The sequence below is a fragment of the Physcomitrium patens genome, chromosome 11 (assembly GCF_059467195.1).
Source record: "Physcomitrium patens ecotype Gransden chromosome 11, ASM5946719v1, whole genome shotgun sequence".
NCBI lineage: Eukaryota > Viridiplantae > Streptophyta > Bryopsida > Funariales > Funariaceae > Physcomitrium > Physcomitrium patens.
In genome coordinates this window covers 4,638,262-4,654,079 of record NC_143420.1, presented here as the reverse complement: position 1 = coordinate 4,654,079, position 15,818 = coordinate 4,638,262, and the positions used below count along the sequence as shown (strand labels likewise).

The 15,818-nt window shown below is 34.2% G+C and overlaps 1 protein-coding gene across 1 annotated transcript; it reads right to left on the bottom strand.

Annotated features, from left to right (window-relative positions):
- Nucleotides 1-8,315: 8,315 nt before the first annotated feature.
- On the bottom strand, nt 8,316-13,592 carry LOC112288147 (glycosyltransferase BC10). Its single transcript, XM_024532028.3, has 10 exons — nt 12,356-13,592; nt 11,903-12,007; nt 11,497-11,597; nt 11,277-11,348; nt 10,825-10,915; nt 10,431-10,511; nt 10,105-10,164; nt 9,598-9,720; nt 9,353-9,391; nt 8,316-9,018 (listed from the first exon to the last, which is right to left on the bottom strand). Exons 1-10 carry the CDS (start codon nt 12,722-12,724, stop codon nt 8,839-8,841), a joined length of 1,221 nt encoding a protein of 406 aa, XP_024387796.1. The 5' UTR covers nt 12,725-13,592; the 3' UTR covers nt 8,316-8,838.
- Nucleotides 13,593-15,818: the final 2,226 nt, after the last annotated feature.

The window sequence follows — 15,818 nt, the reverse complement described above, 5'->3', positions numbered from 1 at the left end:
CCAACTTCTGACAACCCTTTGTACTAAAACCCAGATATCTCTTGATTGCATCGTTAGATTAACACAAATTTTTGTATATACTTAACACACCCAACTATCCAGACAATACCAAATTTTGATCCATAGATGCTACACGACTTGCACAAACCATTTGAGAATGCAAACCATCAATGTTTTATATAAAATCCGAAACACCAAAATAAACACTGACTTTGAGCAGTGATTGCTCTCCCCTCACAAACCCTAATGAAACCAAACTAGTGACCTTGAAAAGAGCTTGAAGCTAGCTCTTTGATCCAAAAAAACCCCGATCTGAAAAAAATCCCCTCCATTTCTTAACCTTCCTCCCTTTTAACCCTAATTCTCCCCTCTTTCAAACCCTAGCCTCTGAATTTCTTCAATATTCCGTCTTGGATCCAGAATTGGCTCCTTCCGTCTTGAATCCGGAATTGGCTCCCACCGTTAGAGCTTGGATCTGAAATTGGCTCTCGCCGTCAGAGCTTTCTTCCCCGTTCTTAACTTTAAGAGATCCTTTTACCGAAAACAACGTTCCCTGAAACGGCACAGAAAACAGGACAGCCATAAACAGAATCGAAACCCCGTAATCGGGACCACATTGAGTCGCCCGACCAATTCAGGTCTCATATTGGCTAACAGTCCAGTAGTAAGACCCGGATGTCCCCGTAATTGGATCAAATTGGTCCTTCACATCAGATTGGCTGAGGCCCGTAGTAAGACCTGGATTTTCCCGTAATTAGATTGCATTGGGTTGCCCGACCAATTCAGGTCTCATATTGGGTAAGAAGACTCGGATTGGATTCTTGAAATTGGATCCAATTGGCTCTTCAAACTAGGCTCATCCGTCGTGTGAATTGGTCCTTTTCCTTCATGTTGACTCCCATTATTGGAATCGAACGGAGCATTTCAGTATGCCCCGGCTGACTGTAATGGGGTGACTGAACCTGGCCACTCAATATTTGCACTGGAGTTGGTCGTTGCTTCCAATATTCGAGGTAACTGAACATTAATAAAAGTCCCCTTTCTTTATATTTTCACGGTATACTCGTGTTACAACACGACAACGTACCTTAAAATATAAAGTCAAATAAAATTATAAACTTGAACTTGAAAAAACTAATATATATATATATATATATATATATATATATATATATATATATATATTTTTAAGTAGAGATAGTTGTAGATTAAGGCAGTAAAATAGTAATAAAATGGCGACAGCAGGTAGCGGTAGGGCGGCGGGGTGGCAGCGACAGGCAGCGGCGACGGGCAATGGTGGACAGCAGTGACTGGCAATGGCAGGCAATGGTAGGCGACAGTGGCAGGCAGCAGCGGACAGCGGCGACGGCGGCGGGCGGCGGGCGTCAGCGGCGATAGGAAGCAAGCAGAGGGTGGAGTTGGGCTTGATCACGTATTCAGAGCAAGCAAGGCAAAGAGTGGAACAAGTGCTCTAAGCAAACAGCTAATGTGTGAGGTGCCAGCAAGAAGAACAAGATCATGACCCAGACACTAAGCAAGGGTAGCAACAAGTTTGAAGAGTCAAAGAGTAGAGCAAAAAAAATTATGATAGTGTGTAGAAGAGAATCGTGCTGATAATGTGTTGAGAATGTTTAGAAAGACACAAGAGTAATAGTAAGCCATATATACACACGAGTAGTAGTAAGTCATACACACACAAGGGTTTCTAAGGAGAGATAGAGCTTCACACACACAAAAATCTATTGATTTGGTTGTATCTCGTACACAAGAAGAGAGAAGATAAGAGGATGAACAGTACTTCTCCACTAGACTCTAAATATTGTAGCTACAATAATTACTATAGTCTACAGTAAATATTATGGAGATCGTCGGCTACATTTAATGATCTCAACATGGACTATGAGGATTAGATTAGATTTTGCATGCATTCTTTTTTATTTATTTTTATATCATTTTGTTTTATAGTCTTAAACAATACAAAATTTATTCAATGTTTAGATTAATTATAGAAGTGTTGCATACCATCTTAGGTCGTATCATTTTACACCAAAATGGACCAAAGCAGGCATTTATATTTAAGAGACATGGTGAGATGCCATAACTTTTAAATTCTTTGATTGATTGAAATGAAGAAGTCTTATTAAATTGGGTGTATACAAAGAAAATTAATTCCAAAGATCATAAGAAGAAAAAATATAGTGGATTGTTTATTTATTTGATTAATTATTTATTTATTAAGCAAAGGACATTGCTAATATTTTTGAGCCATGACCTTTTGATCTAGATATGAGAGCCTTTCAATAACTAAAAAATATATATAATACAAAATATCACTTTATTTATATTACTTATTTATTGTAGTTTGATTTTTTTATAAATTATAATGCTCTTTTATATATCTTTTAAGTTTTGTGATTCTAATTGGATATCTTAAAATCCTACATACTAATTAATGATAATTAATTATCTTGTATTAATTAATATAAATTTTTAGTCCAATCTAAGTTATTAATCTATTGATTATTTAAGTTTCATCCATCCATCCAACCAACATTCATCATAAATTGTACAATAGATGATATCCTATTTTTTTCATCTATAGAATATATCACATTTAAATTAATAACTTTATCCTAATTTCACATTCATTTAAAATATTTATCTATTGATTTAATTATTCATCTAAATTAAACCTCTAAATCCTTTTTAATCTTTTATCTAGAATTTATCTATAGCAACTAACTAATAAACTTATAAAATCATCCAAGTAAAGAACCAAGGAACTTGGCACCTTGAAACCTATTGCAACACCTCCCTTCACAAAATAACATACCACATTTGCTACCAAGCACCAAATTGAGTTTTCTTAGTTTTATTAGAAAGAATACTTGAAGGCACATTTATTATCCAAAATTTAACTTTAAATTTAATATATAGCCTCATCTCTTATATTTCAAAGTTGATATTCTAATTTATTAAAATTATAGATACCTTTTTATAAAATTGAGTGCTAGAATCTTATCCTTGATTGCTCTCTAGTAGAATTGAGCTTATTAGAATCATAACTTCAAATGATAGCTTCTTCTCAATAAAAAATTCTACAAAAACTAGAACTTCAACTACAATTTTTATCACAAAACTTATTAAGAATTGAATTCTAAAAAAACACTTATAAAGATAATTGTTTAATTGTGACTACTTTGTAATTGTGTAATAGGATGCTTGCAATTACTATAGAAGCAACTATTACTAAAAACATAAACCATTGAATAAAGAGGGGAAGGAAAAAGACACAAATAATAATAATAATAATAATAATAAAACAAAAGATTGAAATTAGTGTTTTAGATACTTATTAATATAGTGTTTCATAAAATCACTGATAATGATATCTATTTTTTTAATATATATATATATATATATATACTTAATTCTTCTATAATTAGAATTTTTAAATATTTGTAATTTTTAAGTTTTGTATCTCAGCTTATTTGGTAGTAAAACTTATTAGGGATGCTTTCAACATTATTGATTGTAATTATATCTTAGATCTGATATCAATATGTTCTAAAATTCCTTCTTTCCTTCTATAAAAGATGACAGTTGTTTATAGTGTTCATGAAAATAAACTTTCAATTCATTGTTATTTATATATTTTTTCAATGGATTTTTGTCAAAAACTTTTAATTCAATAGATTCACTTATTTTAAAATAAAAAGATAATAGTTTAGAAAAGTGCTATCATCCAAATGGTTTCTTAAAGATTTTTAGATTTTAGATTTTATAGGAAGAACAACTATTTGATCATAGAATAATTAAAAGAGATAAGTATTGATGGCAACTTTATAAATTGTACAATAAGTCCATTGTGCACAAAAGAATTTAATATATTAATTACTATTATTATCAAAATAATTTTAATTAAAATTTTATAAAGAATGCTATTGTATTTTTTATTTTATTTTATATTATTTTATTTTATCATTGGTACAAGTGTAATAAGGTGTGGTTCCATAATGTTTGATCATATATATGGTTGTTAAAGCTTCTATGGTGGTGTTTAAGAAGTGAGTGTCTTTATTTATTATAAATTCTTTTGAATAGCCAAAAAAAGTGATGATACATATTTTTTTAAATAAGAGACAATGTTAGCATCATATTTTTGCATAGTTATAGTTTTTTATTTTTTTATTTTTTTTATTTCTTAATATACTTAATCACTACTAAGATGTAGACTTTTTTTCTTCATTATGAAGTTGGTGCTATTAGAATAATGTAATTAATGTCTTACTTCTCAAAGGAATGTTGTGTGAAGATAGGATTCAATAGCATGGAGATAAATGAAGTGGATTTTCTAACATATTGACAAATATCATGATGTAGAAAAAATTGATGAGCATCTTTAAAAACTAATGGATACCAATAGCCAAAATTAACTCTTTATAAGTAGTGATTTTAGTTTACAAAATGGCCTCTCTAAAAATTACTATAATATCTTTTAAGTATGGCTAGTAATTTTTCTAATAAATTACACCTATAAAGATTTCCAATGTAGCTTTACTTATAAAAGATATTCTTGATAAGTATAAAAAGTCTTGTATACATTATTAACAATGTTTTTGTTTATTGGTATAGTTAATAAAGAGTTTTTGTATACTTATTTAATATAGGATATTAGCATATTAATATAAATTAATTGAACATTAAAAAATATCATTTACTGGGAGTTTATTTATTAATTTAACCAAACAACTAAAATAATCTGTATTATTATATATCTTGTCTGGTTATACTACTATTATAAATTTAAATTCTTGAAATAACAAGATTTGTTGATAAATAAAACTATATAATAAATGGTTTATTTAGCATATATTTTAAAGCACAATAATCAATATAAAATATAAAGCTGTAATTTAATAGATAGTGGCAATATATTAGACTATAAAATATTTTAATTAAATTTTCTTGGTCCCTTGTGTTGAATTTTTACTTAACAATGTTCAATTGATTAGTAGCATAAGTAATAGGATGATTATGTTCTTGATCATATTTTTGGCTTAATACATATCCTATAGCAATGTTAAAAGCATCAATACAACTATGGAATAGTTGATTCCATGGTGGTGAACTTAAATTGAGAATATAATTAAATGTTGTTTTAATACTTAAAAATTCTGGTCATATTGGAGTCTAAGACAAGTTGTTTCTTACATCATATTTCCTTAGAAATTTTATTAAGATAGCATAGATAATAATAAAGTAAAAAATAGCTTCTATCATGTTACAAGAATTTATAAACTTTTGTGACTAATTAAAATACATTTAATTTATTAAGGTTTATGGCAATACCATCTATAGATATAATAAGATCTAAATAAATTTCAAATAGAATTAAGAACTATGACTTAACAATGTTTAGTAAAATATAAAATATTTATAATTATTAAAAATATTTTATAATATATTTTCTCTATATAATTATTTATTAATAAAAACATAATTTTTTTAAAAATATATCTTTATAAACTTGTATCTTTATTATTGAAATAAAATAATCATAATGTGTTAGAAAGTGGCTAGTATGTTTTACAAATCAAACGATATTATCTTGAAGACAAATTTTCTTTGATCAATTATAAAAGTGAATTATAGTTTGTGTGGTGGATTGATTTGGACTTAATAATATGAAATGAATCTATCTGTGAAAGCTAACTGCCATGGCCATCAACAAAGTCTAAAGTTAAATCCATAAATGGTTAAAAAAAAACTATATATATATATAATTATTTAGCTTTATTTAAGCTAAATAATTTGGGAGTTCTTAACAAATTCAAAGCTTATCGTTTTTTATAATAGATATCTATTCACTATAGATATTGGATATATAAATTTGATTTTAAGTATTTTATAAATTCTTTTTTTTACTAATATAATATATTTGAGATTCAATTAATACTATAATTAGATAATTAATAATAAATCTAATTTTGATTTATTCATAAAATTATATATCTTAAGAGATATCTTTTTTAAATATTTAATATTCTATATATATATATATATATATATATATATATAGAATCTCTTCAAAAATTTATAGTTATAAATTATAATTCATTGAATATTTGGATATTTTGGATATTTTACCTATTTACAAGTTTATATCACTCTAAACATTATTTGGTAATTTTTAAGATTGGTATGAATGAATTTAATTAAATACTATAGTAATATTTTATCCTTCTTTTGGATTTAAGTATATAACAATTTCGATATAAAAATTATTAATTTTAATTAGTTGTCTTTGATATTCATCTATGTTCACATAATTGTAAATCTTACCACTACATGATATTTTTGGTAGTAATTAAAATTTATCTATATATATATATATATATATATATATATATATATTAAAATAAATATGTTTATAAATGTGTAATTTTTAATTAAGTGCATATATTTTAAAAATTTATTTAACAAATATTTATATATGATTTTATCTTAGTATATATTTATATATTTTAATTAAATTTATATGTTTTTACCTTGCCAAATTATAGTATTTTATTTATTAAATTATTTAATTAAATTAATATAATAAATTATATACTTTAGAAATTTTAACTATTATTTAAATACAATCTAATATGGTAATTTTTAAAATCTAATGTATTTATACCTCCCTTTGGTATTGTCTATGTGAATAAACCAATAGTCCCTAATATAGATTTAAATTCAAAACAAGATTCATTCTAAATATGCATGTTGGAAGGCATCAAAGATCTATTATATTGTCCCCTCTTTTATTTTTTTACACTAATTGGTTTGATTCTTTCCTTAATACAAGTAGAATTATTCTCCCTATTTAATAACTTTCTTTGAGTTTGTCTAACTGTATTTTGAATCCATCACCAAGAATTGGTCTATGTAATTATTATTATTATTATTGTTATGTGTCTTTTTGGTTGTTTTTGGTGCAGAGCTTTCATGTTTGTGTATGTATGTCAAGTTGTGTAAATGTACGGAAAAAAATTTAAATACTTTGCAAACATAACGAAATACACAAAAACCAAAACATTTAAAAAATCAAATCAATTGAATGGAATGCTATGCTGATGCAATCCAACATATTACACATCATTAATCAAACATGCAACAAATGCAACATATGTTCAAACTTGTATGTGTGAAAAAAGAACTACTTTTACAAAATATTGAAATTTGCTTTAAAAGTACATGGATAATATCCAGCCTACAAAAACTAAGCATATTTACAATTATTTAATAACAATAAATACATCAACTGCATTTTTAATCTAACTGAGGAACATGTATTACACATTAACCGAAGTAAATAAAAAGTTTTTACAAATTTTATTTTGAAAATTGTACAAATACATAAATAAAAATGCGGAAAAAATATATCATCAAAATAGAAAATAGCAATAATTGTACTAATCTAACTCAATGTGCAGAGTAGTATATTTGCACTTCACAAATAATCAGAACTCAATTTGCACATTTAAAATTAGCAGTGAATAGTAAGATGCAAGGTAGATGATCCATTTCCAATAACTTAAACGTTTCAGCTTATTTGCATTAAATGTAAAAATAATTTTAAAAATATATCCCCATATAGGGAAGTAGAAATCAAGAGGATTTTAAGTGTTTTCTTGCATTTTAATCTAAAAACGGATTTTGTATAAAATTTTCAGCTAAAGATTCTCTATGATCCATTTTTGACATATGGGCCAATTTAATTCCGATCAATGGTGGGTTATAAAACCAAGAAGTGTGGATCCTAATTATGTTGTTATCCCACTTCAACCAATCAACAACTGCCACCTATATTGATACTTCAAACATACCTATTCTAAGTATATTAAATTTTATTTGTTACTCACAACTAAAGTCTGACATTATTTTAACCAGCCCTTAACCTATTTCTAAGCAAAGAATGTCAAACTTAGTTGACTATAGGTCACCAAACTCATAAAAATATCCCACCTTTGTGGTTTGAAATGGGGGGTGGTCGACAATAGGTCAGCTACCTTACTTTGATCTTCAACAATGCATTGTATCCCAATCATGCAGGAACGGTGGGCATTGCACTTTAACAACTTAGGATAATCACAGTGTTGATTTCAGTGGTTTATGCTGGAAACTATTATTGTCCTGTACAAAGCATAGGGGCAAGTAGGTTGTAAGATCTCATATGTACAAATAAACCTGAACTCTGAAACTTCCGAACATGGAGAAACTAAAGCATGGAAACAAATCAACATGGAATGCTACGACATAATACAGCCTGAGGTTCACAGGTCGCCAGATATCACTAGCGATTCAATGAAAATTGATGTGTAATATACCAATTGCCACATATACACCGAAATCTAGCAATACGAGTGCACTAGCGGTATCAAGTTTAAGGAATGGTTTCTGCATCCAGTTAAGGACACTAATTGCTTCCCTTCGAGTACGAGAGCTGAGATACTCACAAGCTACACTAAAAATGGGATTTGAAGGGTGCCCATCTTAAGTTGGACCCAGTGGTAGATACATGGTAAACAGAAGATCTGCAAGCTTGCCTAAAACCTGTCTTCTACTAGTTACTCAGGTCCTAAAATTGCATCCGGCGAGGTCGACAATTATAAATGCTCAACCGCCTCTTTTTCTTGCTGATAGCTCTCGTTTCAGCAGAGTGCCAGCGATAAATAAAGGTGATGTTCCAAAGTTACGAATGAAAAAAATAACGAGCTCACTAATACAAGAGAACAAAGCAGAAAGGAGCAATGGCTTTCATAATCTTGACGTCCGGATTTGGCGAAGGCATCATCGGTTATTATCATCCGGAGTGGCTGAAGATCGTGAATGGTGTATTGAATTGTTCCAAACTTTGCTTGGAAGCAGATTAACTAGAGCCTCCGCTGTTTCTGGGCGAAATTTCCGTGCAAATAGAAAACATCCTTGAGAGCGCCCATTCCACAGGCATGGCTTAGAGGTTTGTACAGGCTGCACCAAATCGTGAAAGACCCACAATATGAATACTAATAATTCGAGACGATGTGTGCAAGGGACCACAATGAAGTGTAGACTGGATTGAATGAAGAAAATCAGCAGCCCGCAATCAGTAAACAAAAGTCATCGTTTTTGTCAATCGTACACAGACAATTCTCGATATTTGATATATTTCATAATTGTAAGTGCTGATTGACCAATCGCTCCTAAACGTTGGACTTGCATTGAAATGCTAAACCCATGAATTGCGTAAATTATAAAAATGAAGCTTTCACGAACTAGAGGCCACAACACACAGATTTACAGTTAGTGTTCAGAAATTACGTACATAGGTCTCACTTGTGACATGTTCATGATTCTGGATAGCCTGCATAATTTCAGTGACGGAACAATAAATGGCAGGATAATAGAGGGCTTGGAAGACAGCTTCAAAATTCCACTATAAACCCCATGAAATACAAAGACTTCAAAATAGTACTGCTGGCTTCTCCAGGGTTTTCTGGTATTGAAAAATCCAATCTATAGTCCTTAAACAAAGACATTCAAGTTTTGATGTGAATATGCGAATGCTACCTTAACAGTTCGAAAGAGATCTTCCGCGATATCGCCCTCTTCGAAAGACTTGGGGTGCCATAGATGCTCAGACCAATCCACATAGGTAACAGTCCAATTTGAGAGATGACTAGGATCCATAATCTGAGCCAGAAACATTGCACTATAGCTGTTAGAATTTAGTATTCCGGTACTAGTCACGACGAGGAGTTACAAATCCTGATACTAATTTAGCTGAATAGCAGTTAAACTGAGGCGCGTACTAAGACCCTACATATTTTCAAGAAACACACCAATATCACAACAAGGGAGCACAGAATTTCATCCTACACTAAACAAGGTCAATCCATACGACGATTAAATGTTCCCCTAGTTATAAAGTGTTCTGAAAGTAACGCTGCTTTGATTATGACTTCAACAAAATAATCCAATGACCCTATAGGTTCCGAGCATTGACCGTGTGAAGCCGATCTACCGAGTGTCCATTTAGTGAATTAATTTTATTTTGTGAAGGATTTTGTTACGTACATGTAGAAAAGTCTGAATATAGTGTTCGTCAGGGTAGCAGTTCTTATTCTCCTGACCAGGCTGCATTCTCCACAGTGTCCATAAATGTCAGGAAACCTAAAGAAAGTTCAGTGCACTCTGAACTCAAAAACCAACTCAAAAAGAATAGACAGCTCATCGACCAGAGCACAGCAAAACTTATAATATGCCTGGATGCAAATGCCAGGCAAGACCTAATAAGTAAGGCGTTCCTTGAAAACAAAATTATACACCGATAGAATGGCAATTTTTCTCTTTTTCATAAGCTTCACGTAAAGAAAGGAAAACTAAAGAAGATGCATACGCACCTTGCAGAAATCCTTGAACTTATTGTAGTAAAGATAATCTACTATAATCAGTACTGCATGTTTCCGATGAACTGCAAACCACTACATGTGCATGCGATATAAAACAGCATCAGTAGTGGCCAGGTATATGCGTTTGTACGATGTGGCTGATGAATGTGGGTCCGTGAAAGCTACGTGTTTCTAGCTGAGAGAATTTTCACATGATTCGGTACCAGAGTATATCAAATTTGATAAATGTACATGCAGTGCTCCATGCTTATTTCTTTAGAAAAAAGTTTTGACACGATCAAAAGTAAGAAGTGTAGATGAAAAAGAATCTGCAATACAACTTGGAGTACTGTCTTTTAGATTTTATTATTCAAAGATATATTATGAATGAGTTCTGACTGCATACCTGAGCACCCTTGGTCCAAGCGGTATATGACACTTCAGGAGCCATTCTCTCCGAGTAGCGGCCTTGTCCATGAGGGCCAGGATCTTTGAAACTGTGACCGTATACATGATCAAAGAAAAACATCGATTAAGAGCAATGGCGTGGAATAGGTAAATACAGCTATAGTGGAACGCCACATACTGAAAACAATAACTGGCTTCCTTAAGAAACAATTACGTATCAACGCATAGGTCAAACTAGATAATTTCTTCAAGAGCGCCAAACAAGAGTTCGCTTCCATAATTATGATGAAATGATGACTCCAAACCGCGGTTGAGATGTATCGACAATTCTATCTAACTCTCATTGTTTCAAGGTGAGAAATATTCAAACAAGTGACCTTTCAAGCTGAAAACAGACAACGTAAAAATGTGCAACAATTTCCAGGAGGTGAAATGAATAGTTTAAACAACCTGTCCACGAAACTCATGCGAGAGCGAATAAGATAGTGGTAGGTGTACTCGAAGTTGTAAAGAGGTATGCATCTGCAAAAATGAATCAGTCAAACAAATCACTTCAGTTGCCAGACAACGAGATCGGTGTGATTTTATGGAAGATTTACTGTTCAATTTCCATAATCGTTCCACGAATAACCATGAACCATGAATTCAGTGTAAGGAAGAAATTACATACGATTCAGATAGTAGAGCAAAATACTGATTGTCCAAGTCCTGGAGCGCAAAGGTGAGAAGCCGTCGCTCTGCATCAATCATTTCAATTTGTCCCCAATGAACCTGCGAAACAGGCACCAGCATGAATACCCCAACATTAACCTGTACATTGGGAAGGTAGGAAAAATGTAGAGCAAGAATGCAGGCAACGTACGCCAATTCGGTAAGTATAATCTTAATAAATTTAAGTAAACTGATCAGTGAATAACCTACAACATCGTGGTATCGACTGGTATTTCAAGAGGCGTGGGATAATCCCAAATATTTAAAGGACCACGTTTCAGAAGTAATCGCATTTGAAAACACAAGAGTCAAATGTTCAAGCATTGCTGCGAAAGCTGAAACTTGACAGTTGATAAGTGCATCACCTCTTTACTGGGTATCTCTCGACCAGCAAATACAGTAGAATTCCAAACTTTTGATGAGTCGCGGTTGGAGGCATGCACGTAGATGGAATAGAAACCTTCGTTTCCCTGCCCACGCATTAGAAAGAGGTGAATACACGACGACCCTAACATATGAATATGGTGGCTCAAACTCTCGTCAAAGGAGAGTGACAGAGAAAAGGGCACTTGTGTATTAACCAAATTCCAGGCGACACTGCGACACACACAGCTAGGTTGAGGCAAAGCATTTTGCAAACTTTCTTTAAACTGATTGATTCATGAAGCTATGCCTGGGACTACCGCTAAAATTCTAGAGGATAGTAATTTTTCTAGTAGCAGCGTACTAGTCGTAAGGAATTGGAAACATGCACCCATATCATCCGCAACAAGTTGAGTTCAGGTGTGGAAACAGAGCGTGCAATGTACAAGTCGAACCTGGAAAAACTTCTCCCAAACTCTTTCAAATGGGAGATCACTCGCAATCAGGAACATAAACGCAACCTTTGGATTCCAGTCCGTGACCGCAGTCCGTTCCGAGAGCATTTCCTTGGCGAGTACTCGAATGGCCAATTCATCGTCGGTAAAGGGTCTCACGGTCGCCTGAAAGCCGGCACACACATTTCCGCCAAACAAGTCGCAGGGGTTCATACTAACGGACTTCCCAAGGTGCTTCGACGAGAAAGCCAACGCCAAAACGATCAGAATCGTCGAAACTCCCACAACATAATGCCATACCCGCAGCTTTTTCCTCCTATATTTATCACTGTACCTACAATTTCTTATACTATTCCAACAGTTCCGCATTCTGATTATAATTCAAACTACATAAACTCGCATAATTTAGAGAATTCACTGAAAGGATGGGAAATGCGGCTCTGCTAGCTGCTCTTCATCGTCTCGCGAACACTCTCTTCGCCATCCATGACGAAAATCGCGTCTCCTTTCTCATTTATCCCACTTATAGACCTAAATCCTTTCACGCGTAGAACAGCACGTTGCTAAAGTCCATCCCGACAATTCAACTCTTCGTCCAACGGAGCCTAGACTACTTACATGCCACAACACGGTCCTCGAGTCTCAACGAGATCAAAGGCAGATCAACGACACATAGCTCATTTACACCTCACACAGGGATTAGTTCATCGTCTCAATTTCGGATGGGCATCAGTGAGAGTCAACACCAGCACGTTCTACGCGATACTGCAACTTCCCGCGTTCACTAACTCGCTCAATGCACGCGGGCACCACGACGAGAGGATTATCTACGGATCTCTAACGCTAGATCACGGAATTCAACAGTGTCACTACCACTGAAGATGACTAGATCCATCGGGAGGGGGGGGGGGGGGGGGGGGGGTCAGGCTTCTATCTATCTATCTCTCTTTCTCACTGTGTCAATCTGTCGGTAGGTATCCACAAATCGGCACCGCGCTGGACGACCCAGCTGTGTGCAGTCTGAGCCAACGATTAAAAAGCGCCGACCGAAGCAAGCAGGATGAGGATCCACATGTGGAATCGGAATCCCGCGAGAGAAAGTCTTGATAACCCCGACCATCACACAAGGCGAAGCGTCAAGGTAGGATCATGGAGTTGTTAGGGTTGGAAAGCGGAGGGTAGGGGAGGGGAGGTGGGGGGGGGTGGGGGGGGCACCAGTGGAGCCCAACTGTGGGCAGATAATGAGAATTAGAAAGCCGTGAGTTTCGATCCAGAAGTAGCACAGGTGAGTGAGTGAGAGAGAGAGAGAGAGTGGGGAGTGCGCCTCTCTGCGCCGCCTCGATCGTGCACAAGCATTCGAAACCATGACGCCGCGACGCGACGCGACGCAACCTCCCTCAGTCTAGCGCCGACGACGCTACCGCGGCCCACCTCTCTCTCACTCACGCTCGTGCTCAGTCAGGGGTGGTGCTGGCTCCCCTGTCACCCTGCCTCTCATGACCGTGTCCCTCAAGACCGTGTTCTGTTGCATTGGCATTCATTGTTGGGATATTTGCAAACCTTTTGTTGAGGATGTGGAATTTCCTCTTTTGCCTTCTTCTTTTTATTCTTCTTCATTGTCTAGTCAAACTGGAATATATATATATATATATATATATACACGAATTTCTTTGGTGAGTAGTTATTGCAAAAAACTTTAAATGCATGTCTGACCCTTAGAGCAAACATATGTGTTGAAAGCACTTAAAAAATAGTCTTTACTGTTAAAAAGCTAAACATGGAATAAAAATAAAATAAATGGTACACGTATTAAAGTATCTATTCATGTATTTGAGAACTGCACATCCTATGTTGTAGCAAAATCGAATATTCTGAAATAATCTTTGCAATATTCCTGCATCAATTGTATTTCTTTGAAAATGCGATAGCCAAAAAAAAATAGAGTATCCACTAAAAAAAACATACAATTTCAAAATGTTCTTTAAAACTTTAACTTGCAATCGTAAATATTCAACCTGGAAGTTATTTTTATTATTAATATTCATTTTATATAACTACGTGTATTAGTGTACATGAAAGTTAAAGCATCTGCAGAATAAATCATTGATTAGATTATGTCAGTGTATTACTTGTAGTAGATACACTTAAATACAACAGAATTAATCAAACAAACCCACAGAACACGTACAACAGAGTCAGAACTAAAATTTCGCAACTAGATCAAAACAATTTTGCACTTGAGAAGGAAACCTGAAACATTACCAAACAGTATCCAGAATCAAAATTCTTTTTAAGACACACATGTTTAAAATTTTAGTAGCAACCCCCCTTCTCTGCGAACAGTATCATAAACTAAAAGTAAAGAACAATACAAAAAAAGAAGAACACATTTTGTCTGAAAGCAGAACACAAACTCGTTTCATCGAAGTGATCATAAAGAACAAAAAACTGAACACATGCAATTCAACATACCCTCCAATATCATATAACGTCGCGTTTTTTGTGTGCATATTTACAAAGCCAGAATTAGAGGGAATAATTAAATGTACCTACACATTTAACTATCTATCTATAACTGCTCTGTGTGCGGAAGCATATAGCTGCATATATCATCTATAAAGCTACCGGTAGAATCCATCCTCAAGTGAGGACATGCAATGTGTAATGGAGAATCACATGCAATATGTATGGATTTTGTTTTCAGTGCATCGACCATCGTCAAGTAGTTCGATCACAGCGCCAGGACTGGATGGTTCAGCGGAAGCACTAGCGCCAAGGCAAACGGATCAACGGTCGTGGGGCAGTCAGCAACAGTGTCGGTTGCCCAGAGATGATGCCAGCAGACGCTTTTTGAAGGTGGATGTTTTAAAAGTTCACCGTGGACAGGGGAAGTGGACGCCCCACTGCAGCGCATGCGCCGCCCACTGCCTATCTACGGTAACCCATGTGCTACAAAATGCCTTGGACGCAGGTACCCAATATATAGAACGAATTTGTGTGTCTGGCTTCGATCCATTACGACTTTCAAAGCTTCACGGTTTTGTCGATAGCTAAAGGTCTGCAGGGGAGATGCTTCCGAGAGGTGGGAGCTAAGGTGTTGTGATGACAAGCGTTGAGCTCCCAGCGGCGTCACTACCACCAGGGAAACTTTTCTAACTTGACGAATCTTCGTCATCTAGTAACGGTTGGCTGTGACTGGAAGCCGCTGCCATCCACCATCGCCATGGTGTCAGACTTCGTCGAGGTAACGGCGACATCTGGATCAGTGGCTGAAGACCTGAAGAAACCTGTTGTCGGTATGCGGCGGAGAGGCACGAATCTCTCTCTTTCTCTCTTTTATATATATTTGAATATTTGTTTTGAAGTTTTCCAAAAGCTTGATTTAACAACCAAGTGCTGTAATGATTTTGTATCTTCGATGAAAGTAATAGCTTCTTGATAGATTGGTTGTTGGAGGTTAAAT

Bases quoted from the DNA above. Each gene is read 5' to 3' on its own strand.
- LOC112288147 (XM_024532028.3), bottom strand. From the start codon at position 12,724: ATGCGGAACTGTTGGAATAGTATAAGAAATTGTAGGTACAGTGATAAA. The intron at 11,598-11,902 runs GTGATGCACTTA...CCTGTTTCGCAG, and splicing joins GAGAGATACCCAGTAAAGAG to GTTCATTGGGGACAAATTGA. The intron at 11,349-11,496 runs GTATGTAATTTC...TCATTTTTGCAG, and splicing joins TTTGCTCTACTATCTGAATC to ATGCATACCTCTTTACAACT.